Source organism: Dysidea avara, chromosome 1, assembly GCF_963678975.1.
Source record: "Dysidea avara chromosome 1, odDysAvar1.4, whole genome shotgun sequence".
Classification (NCBI taxonomy): Eukaryota; Metazoa; Porifera; class Demospongiae; order Dictyoceratida; family Dysideidae; genus Dysidea; species Dysidea avara.
In genome coordinates, this window is record NC_089272.1 from 12339523 (window position 1) to 12354893 (window position 15371).

A 15371-nucleotide genomic window follows, 5' to 3' on the forward strand; every position below is an offset into this window, starting at 1 on the left:
TTTTCCCTTAGGCTCACGTGGGCACAGTGAGTCTAAAATTTTGCACTGTACGGGCCCCCACCCTCTACTAGGTCATGCCTTGTTATATTTAGTCTTTGTTCTGTAGTAGGTATAGTTTCATATAATTATTGTGGTTTGTAAGTAGTGGTATTTCTACATGGTATTAAGTAAACTGGTAGCCACGCTTGGCAGCTGTAACGAAGAAACGAAACACGTGTTGACCGCCATGTTATTCTAATTAATGTGTCAAGAAAAAGGGCGCATGCGTAATAATGCTAATTAGCTACAACAGCAAAATAATGGCCTAATTGTCTATAACATTCCCGGGGGGTTTTGATTACCCCGCGAAATCAAAAAGTTACACGAACATAAAAGATAATCACAACCAGTCAAACATCTGCTTCTAACCATATCAAATGTTGTATTGGACGCCTTAGATTGATGACTTTCTCCTTGCTTAGTACCTGAATCTTTGCTGATCTAACCTTTCCATCTCGTCCTTCTAGTGTTTCAGTCACCTTAGCTAATTTCCACAAACATTTGGCTGTTCCATCTTCTTTTAGTATCACAATATCTCCAACTTGTATCCTCCTAGCATTGTCATTAGGTGTCTTGATTGCTCTTCGTTCTTGTAAGCTTAACAGATAATCTTTCTGCCATTGTCGAGTAAAACTGTTCAGCACACGAAATTGGTGTTTCGCTCGTTTAGTCAGTGTTTTGTTAGTACTTGAAACCTCAAATTGACATCCATTGGGTGTAGTAGCTAACCTTCATCCATAGACTAAACTAGCTGGGGTTAGAGCATAGGACACACCTTCATCATCATCCTGCACGTAGGTCAAGGGTCTATTGTTCAGTGTTGCCTCAATTTCTGTAACAGTTGTCACCAACTCATCAAACCTTAAAGTGGATTTTCCCACGACCTTCCTCAAGCAACGTTTCACACTTCTAACCATTCTCTCCCAAAATCCCCCCCACCAGGGGGCCTTCTCTGCAATAAACATCCATCGGATCTGTTTGTTTGTCAGGTGTTGATGGACTTCTTCTGATCGTACCACCTTCATCACTTCCTTAGCACAATGCTTAAACGTTTTTGCATTATCTGACATAACAAGTGATGGTACTCCTCTCCTGCTACAAAAGCGTCTGAAAGCTAACAAGAAAGTGGTAGATGTCATGCCATCAGTAACCTCTAAATGCAATGCTCGAGTGGAGGCACACGTAAATAAACAAATGTATGCCTTACTACTCTGTGTCCCTGCACCACTCCGAACATACAAAGGTCCAGCAAAATCTACCCCTATATTGTTGAAGGGTGGGTCTTCACTTACTCGCTCAGTTGGAAGATCAGGTATCTGTGGTCCGGAGTATGGTCTACCTTCATAACGTCTGCATACATTACATCGTCTTATAATCTTCTTTACAGCTTCACGGCCTCTGAAAATCCAGTAATGTTCACGTAAGGAAGCCAATGTCTCTGAGACACCATCGTGATGCACTAATTTGTGACTCTCTCTAATTAACAGCTCAGTAAAGTAGTGTTTTGTTGGTAACAATACTGGGTACTTCATAGTTTCTGATAGGTTTGCATTACCTAAGTGTCCTTTACAACGGATAAATTTCTGATCACTTAAAAATTGGAATTGCCTCTTGTAGGTAACTGTCTTACCCTTCTGTAATTGTTTGTGCTCTTCTGGGAAGGAGTTCTTCTGTATTGATCTGATCCATAGGTTCTCAGCCTCTCTCAATTCCTCACCATTCAAATCTTTTGATACTTCTGTTCCGTTTTTAGATTTCAACAAGTTGGCAAATTTCAACACAGTTCCCGTCACTCTTAACACTTTAAGCTTAGAATTGTACCTTTTCAGGTCAAATATGGCTTCAAGATTTAAAACTTCATCTCTGTCTTCTGCAACTGATATTATCGAGTGTACTATGACTGGTGAGTTCTTCACTAATTCTGCACTAGCCGCTGTACATTCATATTGTGTGGGGTGATCAGGCCACTTGTCAGGATCTTGTTTCAAAAAATTTGGACCATTCCACCATAGCTCATTGGATATCAGCTCACTAGCTGTACACGATCTGGATGGTATGTCTGCTGGATTCTTCAATCCTGGGCAAAATCTCCAGCTCTCTCCCGTAAACTGGCGTATCTCTGCTACTCGAATCTGTACGTACTGCTTCCAATGGCGGTGGTTTTTGATCCAGCACAACACTGTCATTGAGTCTGTCCAACAGTATACTTGTGGCCTTATAGGCAGAGACTTCAAGATAGTATTGACCAATCGAGAAAGTATGGTAGCTCCCAACAATTCTAGCCTAGGTATGGTTTGCCCTTTTATAGGTGCAACACGGGTTTTTGATGCCATTACACATGTACTCACCGTTCCATCATTATAAGCAGACCTCAAATAAACGACTGCTGCATAGGCCTTTTCTGAGGCATCACTGAATCCATTAATTTCCAATGCGGCAGGCGTCAGCTCTCTGATGTGATAATATCTTGGGACGCTTATCTGTGACATCACATCTAGGTCATTTGTAAACTGCTCCCACTTAGTTAATGATGGTTCAGTTAACGTTTGGTCCCAATCCACCTTGTCCTTGCACAAAATCTGGAACAGAATCTTGGCTGCAATGATAATTGGACTAAAGAGTCCTAGCGGATCAAACAATTTAGAGGATGTCTTTAAGACTGACCGCTTAGTAGGTGGTAATGACTTGGCAAACATCATGACATCTTTAAAACTGAAGTGGAAATCATCTGTTTTTGTATCCCAGGTAAGACCAAGTATCTTAACACCTTCAACTTCACTTGGAATTGTGGTATTATCTGTGGAATCAATTTTTTTGCTGTAAGGACTCTGAATTGGTTCTCCACTTGCGGAGGTTGAATCCTCCACTTGCGGAGGTTGAATCCTCCACTTGCTATGAGTTGTCTGGCCTTCTCATATGTATGGATTCCTTGTTCTTCATTTTGCACACCACAGATGAGATCATCTACATAAAAAGACTGTGACAGTAATTCTGCGATCTCTGGTTCCTTAAGCAGAAAACGGGTCAAGTGGTATTGGATTGTTTCTGTCAAAATTGCTGGACTAGGTGTTAAACCAAATACTAGTTGACAAAATCGGTATTGTATTACCTCAGGCATTGGCTTCAAAATGTCATCAATCCACAAAAATCTCAGAGCATCACGATCCTTTGGGTCTATGACAATTTGATGGAATGCCTTTTCTATGTCAGCAGTAAGACCAATTGGGTGACTTCGAAAGTTCAAGAGTAAACTAAATATGTGCGGTATCCCATTTGGTCCTTTCTCTAAGCAGTCATTTAATGAAAGTGATGTTTTGTTGGCTTTGGCTGATGCATCAAAGACAATTCTCAATTTGGTGGTCTCTCTGTCAGTCTTTATGACAGCATGGTGAGGTAAAAAATAACAGCCATCTTGGTGTGTTTTGCTAGGGATATGCTCTATAATACCATCCTGTACCTGCATCTTGAAAGTTGCATCATACTGTTGAAATAGAGATTTATCCTTTTGTAACTTGCTTCTTAACTGATTAAGTCTAGCCACGGATATTTCATAACCATTGCCTTGAGGTCTGAAATCTGTTTTCCAAGGAAGAGTGACCTGGTATCTGCCCAGGATCCAATCATATTTCAAATCAACAAACAAAGAACTCATGGAAGCCGTCTGGGTTTCTTCAGCTATACCGATTGACTCGGTCTCCCAGAAACGGTGCAAGTCATTACTCAAATCTTGGTCACTACACTGTTCACTGAGTGAACCAACTCCTTCTATTACCAAATTAGACAATGCATAATTCACTTCTTTGTTTCCTGCATTGACTGGTCCAGATAGAAGCCATCCAAACTTGCTACTCACAGCAGTTGGCCCTTCATTTCCACGTTTAATGTCTCCAGTGACAATATCCCAATAGAAATCTGATCCAATGAGCATATCAACTTTGTCAGACGAATGCTTGGAAGCACTTGTATCTGCTAGGTCTAATTCTTGTAAGTGGGAATATTGCTGTGGCTGGACAGGTATTTGCAATGGTGAACAGATGGCATGGTAGCTTAGTGCTGTAATCTCTACATCCTTGCCTTGCTTTGCTTGCAGTCTAACTTTAACCAAGTCACATTTTTTCTTATTGAACTCTTCACTTCCGAATGTGTTCACCGTCAAAGTTTCTTGTTTCAGGGGTTTCAATTTCAGCCTCATCTTTAGCTCATTAGACAGGTATGAGCGCTGACTTCCAGCATCCATCAGTATTCTCACAAGTACTAAATCACTATTTGCTGTGTAGGCAAAAGTGCGAGCAGTCTGTAGTAAAACTTCATTCTTGCACCTTGCTACAGTGGTTACTTTGGGTGTGGAGGTGTCACTTCCTTCGGTGGTACCACTGGCCTCTTTGTGTGGCTCTGGAGCAATACTCTGTTCACACAGGGACTGATGGTGCTTCCTTCCGCACTTACGACATCGCCTATTCACAGAACATTCAGAAACGTGGTGACCATTACTCAAACAAAGAAAACAACGACCTTCTCTTTTCAATACTGCCACCCTTCCTGAAATAGTATTTATCTTTTCACAGCTGGCTGAATAATGTTCAGCTTTGCAAAATATACATTGCACCTTACGCTTCGACTTATCCTCTTGCACTAGTAAGGAAGCTGCAGTGGGTGGTGGCAATCTCTTTTGCTGGTCCATATTTCTGGTATCAAAAAATTTCATGCTCTCACTCATTTCCCTGGCTTCAACTTCATTCTTTATTACCTCCAAGAGTTCATCCACAACCCATACATCCCTCTTTATAAGTCGAGCTATCTGTAGACAGATGTTGTATGGTAACTTGGTCATTATCACAGGGATCAATAAACAACCATATTGTTCACGGGCAATTCCTAACGCTTCAAGTGCTCGGACATTCACATTAATTTTGTTGTACACTAAACGAATCTGAACAGCTTTATCTCCATTACAGTTAGGTAGTTTCACAAGTTCTTCCATGTGGGCTGCGATGATGTTTTGTTTCTTCCCAAATCGTTCCTTTAGCAACTCCAAAGCTGCTGCATAGTTACCTTCCGACAGTGTGAGTCCTTGTATTGCACTGGCCGCAGGTCCTTCTACAAGTCCTTTGAGGTAATTAAACTTGTCAATCACTGATAAATCAGGATTTTGATGTACTGCAGAAGTAAAGCTTTCCCAAAATGACTGAAAATGAATTACCTCTCCGGAAAATTTAGGCAGGTACAACTTTGGTAACTTAGGTCTAACTCTACTTTCATCTAACCTTGGAGTGTTTCTTCGAGTGATTTCGCTCGTCTCTGTAACGGAAGCATCAGTAGACATACCAACTGGCAACGTATCGGGCTTCTTAAGATATGCTTTGATCTCGCCACATAATTGTGAAACCTTATCAGCAATAGCTTCCGCCTCCAGCACATCATTCTCGATTTCTTTCACGTCTATTAATGTTACCATATCTTCATCAAAACCTCGTAATACCTTGAGCTTTTCTGTTAACTGTTCGTCGATAATACGTAAACGAGTGATAGATTTCTCAACTCTTTCTCCTTCAAGCAACGAAGCAGCTTCCTTTATCAACCTGGTTACAACTCCACGGTGGCCCTTTCTTCGTTGCTTCAGTCTTTCTAACTGTTCAGACATGGCGGCGATCTTGGGTGCGTACTCTCAGCTGGGATCTTTCTACAAGTACAGCCGAGAACAACAAATCTATACGAAACACACGGACTACCTTTCGGGGTGCCTATTCACACCCGGCACCAAGGAATTCAGGACTCGGTTGCCCCACGTTGGGCGCCATGTAACGAAGAAACGAAACGCGTGTTGACCGCCATGTTATTCTAATTAATGTGTCAAGAAAAAGGGCACATGCGTAATAATGCTAATTAGCTACAACAGCAAAATAATGGCCTAATTGTCTATAACAGCAGCTACATACCAATGTGAATGTGTACAGTGCAGGGTGTGTGGGTATAGGTGCTAGATGAGGGTGGAGCTTAGCTATCTAACTCTGTATAAGTTGTAGACCATGACAATTGTCAAGGTGTTGAATTTGTTGACTGGACGCTTACAATACAGTTTTGTTGTTTTAGAGGGTGGAATTGCACTTTGGTTTTTTCCTGATGGGCACAAAAAGTAAAAGGATAAAAAAGGAAGAAGTGTAAAACCCATTGTATATAATACACAAATCACTGTGGCAAGTTCACTTTTCTTTTGTTCAAATAATGGCACTGATGATAGAGACCTATTGATTGGTGTTGATAAAGGCAAGTGTCTTGAGTACTTTTACTGAATGTATTCCAGTTAGGTACTCCATACACAAATGTTGCACGGTTTTCCTTTCTAAGTTGAACTGTGGCTACCTGTGCCTTCACTGTTCACTACTAGGTGTCACTCTCCGTTGACACTCTGTTCCTATCCAGAGCACCTGGCTATTGTCTTTGATTCTTCGGTCCTTCTTAGCATGGACTGTAATGTTGATCTCTACCATCTTTCCATATATCAGTCCATGGGTTCATCAGGAAATTTTTGAGTATGCAACATACGCACATACCACTTTTGCTACCAAGTGTGTGGCTTTCTAGTTTCTTCAAGACATTTTGTGTGTGCAATGTACTGTACATACAGCTCAACTGACAATGCTTGGGCTTGCTCAGGCTCACCCAAATTATTTTTTGCATTATAATTACATCAATTGTGTAATTCATGAGTTCCCAAATACCCTGTAGCATACATTGCACTGCTAGAGTTTCTAATAGAGAAGAATGGTGCAGCTGTATGTGCATTTAAACTGGTAAAAACTATAGACAGTATTCACAAAGAAATCATAAACGAGACACTTAAAATATGCATGGAAAGAAGCCATTGCTACAATTCAAAAATATCACGTTTTGTTTTTTTCCATCAGACCTGGTACAGCAGCAGCCAATTTGTGGCTATGTGGTAATCACCAATGGATGGGTAATAGCATACTAGAAGTACAACCTCGTAACTGGTCACTTTTTGATATCGCAATAGAACTTCCTATCTGTTCACCCACACATATCACAATATGGCGGGTACTGTTGTGAATATTTCAAAAATCAGACCAGCTACTCCATTTTGCTTATAGTATGTCGTTATCGAATTAATAGACTATTGTCATACTGCTACGATTTGGTTTTCTCTCTACCTCAGGTGTCAACAAACCATGTGCCAAAACGAAACAATTTTCAGCACATCCTCTCACCATCACATGTGCACTGAACAGCCACTTAATGGCAGTGCAGTAGTCGCCTATCAATGGAGAATTAAGTATCACAAGGATATGAGTGTAATTAGTATGGTTTGTGAGAAATGATCATGGAGCCCGCCAAGTCCCTACACAAGATGAAACGTTCCACTGCTACATCAGGAAGTACAATGTTGATGCTTCTAATATGTTGTTACCCAGTCATAGGTGGTTATCACATGTCTCTAATAAATGCCGAACATGCCTTAAATAAATGCCTCACTTGTGATGTCACATGAATACACTCTATTAACCACAAGGTTGCTCCTACCACACAGGTTGTTTTTAATACATACAACGTTTGATAATGAGATTTTTGTGTGCATACAGCACACACATACATAATATTTTAAAGAGATCTGCTACACTGTGCATACCTGTCCTTTGTTTGGCTGGGGAGAACACATCTGGTACAACTAATAATGTTTATAGAATGTAGCAGTCAGCAGTGATACTAGTATCAGAGTGTATTGGCTGTTGACTGTTTTATTAGAGTATTTGAGTATCTTGATCTGATACCATTGATTGTATGATTTTGTGTTCTCTCTAAACTTGTACTCACGCACTGACACACACACATGCACACGTATACACCAGCACACATGCATATACACACATTCATAAAAACACATTACCATGGATTTTTCTTACTGAGTTTTTATGGTTTTTAGTGTCTAGTGGTCAGAAAAGTTATAGTACATAATTAATTGTACCTGTGGCTAATACATTTGACGTTGTACTTCTCTAACTTTGTGTGTACAACCTTAAGCTGTCACGTGTGCCACTACCATCTTATCACGTGACATGATCTTGCTATTGTAAAATGTGTGAATCTTGGTTATAATTATATTCAAGAGAAAGTAACTGCGATGATTTGTTACTTCATTGTGGCTAGGTGTTTCTCAATTGATTAGTAACAAGATTAGTAACTTCCTTACTTGTAGTAATAAAATCACTTTATATTCAAGTTGTTACAGTAATTTTGTTAACGCATTACATTTGTAAAAATAATAATATGCAATACCCAAGTACTCAGTTCAGTACTCAGTTAAGGATTTTGGTACTCAGTTGGTAAAATTGATACTCGAGTATTTGTTAAGAGCACATGACATACATTATTCATCTGCTATCAGGGAGTGACACAATGAACGCTGTAGAGTTTGATTGCCACAATGTCTTGTCAGGAACACTAACATCAGTACTTTAATACAGTGTGTGTATCATTGTTGTTACTAAAAGATGTAAACTGAGTATAAAACATGTCACATGGTATGTCTATAAGTAGCTAGTATTTGTGAGTACTTGATCGTTAACTACAGGGAGTACTCGAATGCTAAAAAACCATGATCATTTCGGCCCTATTTGTAAATAACTAAACTTAAGTAGTTTTTTATAACATACTTCGATACATTGCACAAAGGGTAATTATAATACTAAGAAATGTGTTACCTCCGACACTGCTACAATACACCCTACATATAGGCAAAAGTATACTGAACTGTTATTGCAGTTGAGGTGTGAACACGCAGGTACATGTGCATATGTAATAGTTGTAACATGGGCATGAGGGCTTGGCCTGATATGTATGCCCGACTGCCCTTGTGCCTGCGGACCTCAGGCGGTCAGGCATATATATCAGGTAAGGCCCTCATGCCCTGTGTTATAGCTAATATGTAACACTTATCAGGCTGATAGCCTGTATAGGGTAATCGATCACCCAAGCCAATATGAGTGCAGCCTCTGGATGTATTATATACAGCTGTATGCATACCAAAAATTTTCGATTATGGGTCAGCAGCTGGTACGTTTGGTTACGATGAACAGACAGATCCTAGAGATATCACAGAGAATTTCGGTTACACGAGTTTAATGTTTTAATCAGTGCTATTGAATTGTTTATGGAATAATGAAAGAGTTTACTAAAGGCCTAGATAGGTAAGCTTGCTTGTAGAGTGGTTACTCCGTGCAGAGTGGTAGCTTCGTGATGGGGACATGTCCATATTCGAAAATGTGCAGAAACGATTGGTAAATGAACTACAGCAGTTAATTCTCATCTTATCCCAACGTTTTTCAGCTTGTAGGATGTCGAGGATAACAAAATGCTGAGTAGTTTTCATGGCGAAATCCAAGTCGTACATTCTAATCACGTGAGTATTTATCGATCCCCACAATCGATTTCAGCATCAACATCTATATAATCACTGCCCCAGTTGTAGCCCGGTCTCCATTTTGTATGTAGCCAGGCTAGCTGGGCTACATACGAAATGTAGCCTGGGCGGCTCCTTTGATCTGAGGTGTGAAAGTGTTACATGTTCGTTTGTATAATTATTTGTTCAGATGTATGCATGTAGTTGTGCTCATTTGTGATTTCTACTTCAGATGGAAGAACAAAATGAGTGCCGTTCCCCTCGGTTGGAGGAGGTTGGCAAGATGACTGAAGTTGATGTCACCACGGAGTTCAATAAGATGGCCACTGTGGATGGTCCACCTCACAGTTTTCAAGCACAACAGCTTAGCGCCAGAGCCAACACTGTACCAACTAACCTGACATCACAAATGTCTACTGATGATGATGCGTTCCATCATTTGGCTGTACAGCTAAACTTGATAGACACAGAGATGGCAGTCGTGGTGCTACTCCTGAATTAACGAGTTCTCCAACCATGAAATATTCACCAGATCTCACAACTGCTGCTGCTGTTACTATCGACTTGGTACACTATTCTGGTCTTGGAGGGAGCATTGATAACATAGAAGCTGCTTCAAATAAATACTTTTGAGTTACCCGAGACAGAGGAGGAAAGTCCTAAGGATCCACTACAGCAGAAAAGAGAGAGAAATACTTCAACTGGAGATGTGCAGATGCCTTCAGTTTTAAAAGCCACTGGTGTTTGTGCAAGACTAGATAACCCTCGTGTTAATATCACTGGTAAAAGAGATATGAGCGATTTTGCTGGCGTAAGTTTGTATAATAGTTTAATATGTACCTATAAAATTTTATTTCTTGAATTAGTCTATAGTGCTGCTAATTTTTCAGTTGAAGCATGTACGTATCTGTGTGATGGCTCTTGTTGTTCTGGTGAAATTTTTTGTGTATTTGTTTAACTTCATTTGTAAAATGGAATTATTATGACTGGTGAACACACACATACCACATAAATGAAAGAAATGGTGCCGTGTGTCCCAGCTACCAATTATTGTCTGGAAAGTGAAGTATCCATTAAGCTTTGTGGTCAGCGATGTTCGACCCATTACACAGCGTTACAAATCAAGAACTGTTCAAAAAGCACCTCTGTAATCAAAGTAACTGCTATGAAAAATACAGACAATTTCCATTGTGAAGGGAAGCCATTATGTGCTACTGCCAAATTGGCACCTTTCGCTGTCAGCCAAGATGAACGGGATTACAAAGGAAGACATTGGTTAGTCCATGTATAATGCACTGTGCGTACTACGGTATGCCAAAAGGCACCTCTTGATCTGAAGCAATGCCGAATGAGTGAAAAAAATCAAGCTCATAGCCTTAACTATTATCCAGTTACGCTTGTCTTAGGGCATCAGTCAGTCAGTCAGTCAGATAGTCAATTGGTAGAAAATTTTGTAGCAACTTGCTGAAAGCATTTCGGGTCGATTCAAATGCTTGTTGGGCCTAGTTTTACCTGCCTTATCATCGTCTGGAAAAATCGGGGCTGGTTTTGGGTAATGTTTTTTTGTGGGCTACTCCTACACCTTTGTGGTCCCTACTATATAGTACTATTGTACTGTATGATACTAGTTTGTTTGGTTTTTTGTTATAGCATACAGCTACATGTATACATATGTAACTGTTCTATTAGAGTGACTGCACATGCTGTATTGGAGTATCAAGAGTCAGCCTTTCAGCTACCAGGTGTGATCTCAGTAGTTGATCGTTATTATTCAACCAAGATTGTGTTAATAGATGGGGTCTTGAACCTATTGTGAAGTTGCAGGTATCTACTGAGTATAAGCATTAAATAATATTGTGGCACTAAATATGCTGCTCAAAGAAAATGTTGATACGGAAAATTAACGCCTCAATATGGTTTCATTGCATGAAGAAGGATGAAGACCAGAAGATAAAATGAAACACGAAGTTTACTGTAACTATGTGTTGTGTACTAAAATGAAATGTTATATAACTATCAAATAGTAGCAGCTGACTCACACGGACAAGGCACATGGAGTGTGTCGTGTGGCCTAGAAAGCTGACACGGCACACCATATGTATATTGACAGAAAGAAAACACAATTTTCATGTCTGCATAACTCCATTGTCCCTTCCCCAAAGCACACCATTTTTGAATTATAGCTGCACTGCTATAGGGCAAACGGCTCATGGGAATAATTTGATATTTTGATGTGTACATAGGTTAGCCATTGTAACAGTGCCTTTTTTGGTTTTTTTGACAAACAAAGAAGTAACATCTAACTAATAGTTACAATTTTTTACAAAACAAAAATCAAACAACTGTAAATCACGGGTTAAGAGATATTTGAATAGAACAGTCACTGCAAGGTGAGAAAGTGCATGAAAATATTGACAAAAAAAACTTGCCAGGGTTCCAGCCATCTGAGCACCCAAATACTGAACCACTGTTATCATGGATCACTTAACTTGTATTGCATAAATGAAAACTCTACTTACAAAATAATACAGTACTTTCTGTCTGCAATAATCATCACTGTGTCTGTAGATAAGAAGAAATGTGGGTAAAAAAACTCCAAAGCCAGTATTGTAGTCATTTTCTGTGTTCAAGTATTTAAAGTGGTCATTTTAGATGGACTAATGCTAAGTTAGATACTCTCTTCTCCATTATTTAACCTTGCTGTATAGCATACAAAAATATGAAATCCATGCAAAAGCAGCTAAGCTGTAAAAGAGTGTGTGGCCTTCATTATCAGTGAAACATGTTATGCATTTATTAAGACACGATAGTGTGTCGTGAGGCCAAGTACAGCCAGTGCAGGCATGCGACAAGTGTGTATTTTACAGGAACCAGGAAAATGCAGTTTTCATGCATCCATAGCTCACATTTACAGGGGTACAGATCAGACAAAGAACAAGGGAGTTATACGCGATTTTTCAAAATTCCAAAGGCGATCTGTTGTCACGCCTCCAGGGTAAACCGCTTGACAGAAAACCTTGAAAATTGGTCTGTACATGGAGTAACTATCGTTGTGCAAACCTTTTGTAGTTTGAAAGAAATTGCACTAACATTAATGGAGTTATAACAAAAACGCCAACCATGTGTAAAAATTGCATGATCGAGTTTTTAGTATACTTACCATGCCTACCAGTAGTCTCGTTTAGCCAGACCACTACTTTTCTTTTGTGTGGGAATCCTACTTTTCCTGACACCCACACAAAAGAAAAGTAGTGGTCTGGATACACGAGACTAGCCTACCAGGCAAATAGCTAGCTAATGGAATCAGCTGAAAATTGGTAGATAAGTAGAATAATTATTGTACAATGATATTTGAGTAGTTTACAAGGAATCAGATCAAAAACTACTGAGTTACACTACAAAAGTCAACTAGGTGTAACAAGTGCGCAATTGAGATACTCTGATAGAGTAGTCAGCTAAAGTAAATAATTACTCTCTGAAAACATTCATCTATGGATTGTAGAGAATTTAACACTATTATAAGTCACTGTGTATGGCACTTAACTAAAAAAGGTCACCCTGTAGAGAGATCAAGTTAACAAGTCACCCTGCAAAGTGTTATACCACATTTCAAATCACCCTGTAGAATATTCAGCTGGAAACCAGTCAACCTGAAGAGAGTTCAATTATACTTCAAGTCACCCTGTTGAGAGTTCAGATGGCAACAAGTTACCTTGTAGAGAGATCAGCTAGAAACAAGTCACCCTGTGGAAAGATCAGTTACACAATCATTCTGTAGAGAGATCAGCTAGAACAAGTCACCTGTAGAAAAATCAGCTAGAAACAGTTCACCCTGCAGAGATCAGCTAGAAACAATTTATCCTGCAAAGGGTTCAACTACATTTCAAATCATCCTGTAGTGTGATCAGCTTATAGAGAGTTCAACCAGTAAGAAGTCACCCTGTCATGTACGTAAATCAGCTAGAAAAATCATCACATGTAGAAAGATTAGCTAGAAATAAGTAACCCTGCAGAAGGATCAGGTAGGAATTAGTCACCCTGTAGAGAGATCAGCTAGATACAAATCACCTTGTAGAAGTATCAGCTTGAAACAAATCATTCTGTTGAAAGATCAATTAGAAACAAGTCACTCTGTAGAGACATCAGATAGAATGAAGTCACCGTTTACCTAACACTACCAGAGAACAGTGCCATAAAAGTCATTTCATAGATATTTCATGGTAATATCCATGCATACCTTGAAAAGTGGAGATTTCGTGGTAATTTCATAGCACTGGCAAATTATTTCATGGCACAATTGCGCAAGAAAATTTTATTTTTACAGAGGCCATGAATAATATTGTTAAGTATTCGTAGGAAGTGTCCATGAATTGTCATATTTTCACAGGCAGTGTCCATGAAAGCTACATGTTTTACCATGGCAATTTCATAGGCTGTTCTCTGGGAGTTCAGCTAGAAATAAGTCAGATTAGTCAGAAACAAATCACGCTGTAGAGAGATCAGCTAGAAAAGAATCACTATATAAGAGATCAGCTGGAAACAAAGAGAGATCAGCATGATCAAGTCACCCTGTAAGAGCCCAACTATTCAAGTCACCCCCATGGAGAGTCCAGCTACGAACAAATCTCTCAGTAGAAAGATCAGCTAGAAATAAATCACCCTGTACAGTATTCATTTAGAAAAAATCCCCCTGTAGAGAGATCAGTAAGGCAAGTTTATTTTTAGTATAGCTAGACTGATTGAATGGATCACATGAGATCAAAATCTTTAAGTATCCAATATAGTTGCAGTGTTTGTTTCAGCCACAGTAGGGAGATAGCCCATAGTGGGAGCTTTTTTAGGGAGATTGTTTTTACAGAGTGCCACTATCCATGAGGAATTTCTTTACTTTTCAGGATCTTTTATACATTTATAATACTCAAACAATACCATCATGATTAAGCTGCAAACTTCAAGGGGGGAAGTTTTCATGGATATAGCTGCTGATCCAAGAAAACTGTGAAGAATTTTTTTCACCTTGTAACCTGCTATATGCTAAGTGGTTAGTAAATCTGATAATTTCTGATAGCTGTTTAACTGGAATCCATCAAAGCATGTGGTACACATAACAAAAAAAATTTGTCACGGGTATCTAACCAGTCTAGATACTGTGGGTATATATTGGCTATTAATACCTCATTTATGACAAAACTTCACAGCATATTAGGCATGCCATAGTCTAAGTTGTAAAATTCATACAAAACTCAAGTTTGATGAATTCCTCCACATGATCTTTATTCCACAAGCAACAAAATATTGCTGCTGTATTACATCATTTATTATAATTCTAAGCTACAAATTGTATTGGAGCTTTATGTTAAATATTGTGGTATATATGTTTATACAGCATACAATTGGCATTAGGGATCCACCGATTGTGTAATGAACATAATAGGTGCCTGAAAGCATTGAGTATATTGCTAGTATTATAGGCAGAACACTTGTGCATTACCATAAATTCTTGCTTATCAGAATACATATTACAGAGAAAGATTGATATACTGTTCTATTAGAGGGTATCTAGAGTGTATCGTACCAAAGTGGTGCCAGACGGCTCAGCCCAGCTGACAAACTCTACAGAGTCAGCTAAGATCAGGAAGTATTCTTCTCTGACTCCAGGCCATCTTTTTACTTCTCCCCTCTAATATATTATGTGTTGAGACCTTGGATGCTTGGGATCATGTACATGCTCATTAGTGAGGCGGATAGGTTCCCGGGTAATGGAGCACCCTGGTGATAATAGGGCCACCCAATTATTGATTCAAAAGGTTGCTATCAATGTTCAACATGGCAATGCTGCATCTGTAATGGCAATGATTCCGTCGACACGAGATTGAGCAGAATTTGCCTCTCTTCTCACAGTTAATTGAGTGTGATG

The 15371-nt window shown here is 39.3% G+C and overlaps 2 protein-coding genes across 31 annotated transcripts in view; one reads left to right on the forward strand and one right to left on the reverse strand.

Moving 5' to 3' along the window:
• Positions 1–11417, forward strand: part of LOC136256716 (AMP deaminase 2-like) — a 30498-nt gene extending 19081 nt beyond the window's left edge. For 27 of the 30 annotated variants that reach the window (XM_066049778.1, XM_066049766.1, XM_066049804.1 and 24 more), the window contains 2 exons: positions 9687–10265; positions 11144–11417. In XM_066049778.1, the coding sequence (XP_065905850.1) occupies positions 9687–9956 (270 nt within the window). In that variant the 3' untranslated portion in view covers positions 9957–10265; positions 11144–11417. Of the gene's footprint in view, positions 1–9686; positions 10266–11104 lie in introns of all 30 variants that reach the window. The other 3 variants (XM_066049812.1, XM_066049771.1, XM_066049798.1) reach the window with 3 other exon arrangements.
• The window catches only part of LOC136256562 (uncharacterized), a 396868-nt gene that overhangs the window by 145564 nt on the left and 235933 nt on the right, over positions 1–15371 (reverse strand). The gene's annotated exons all lie outside the window — the stretch shown is intronic.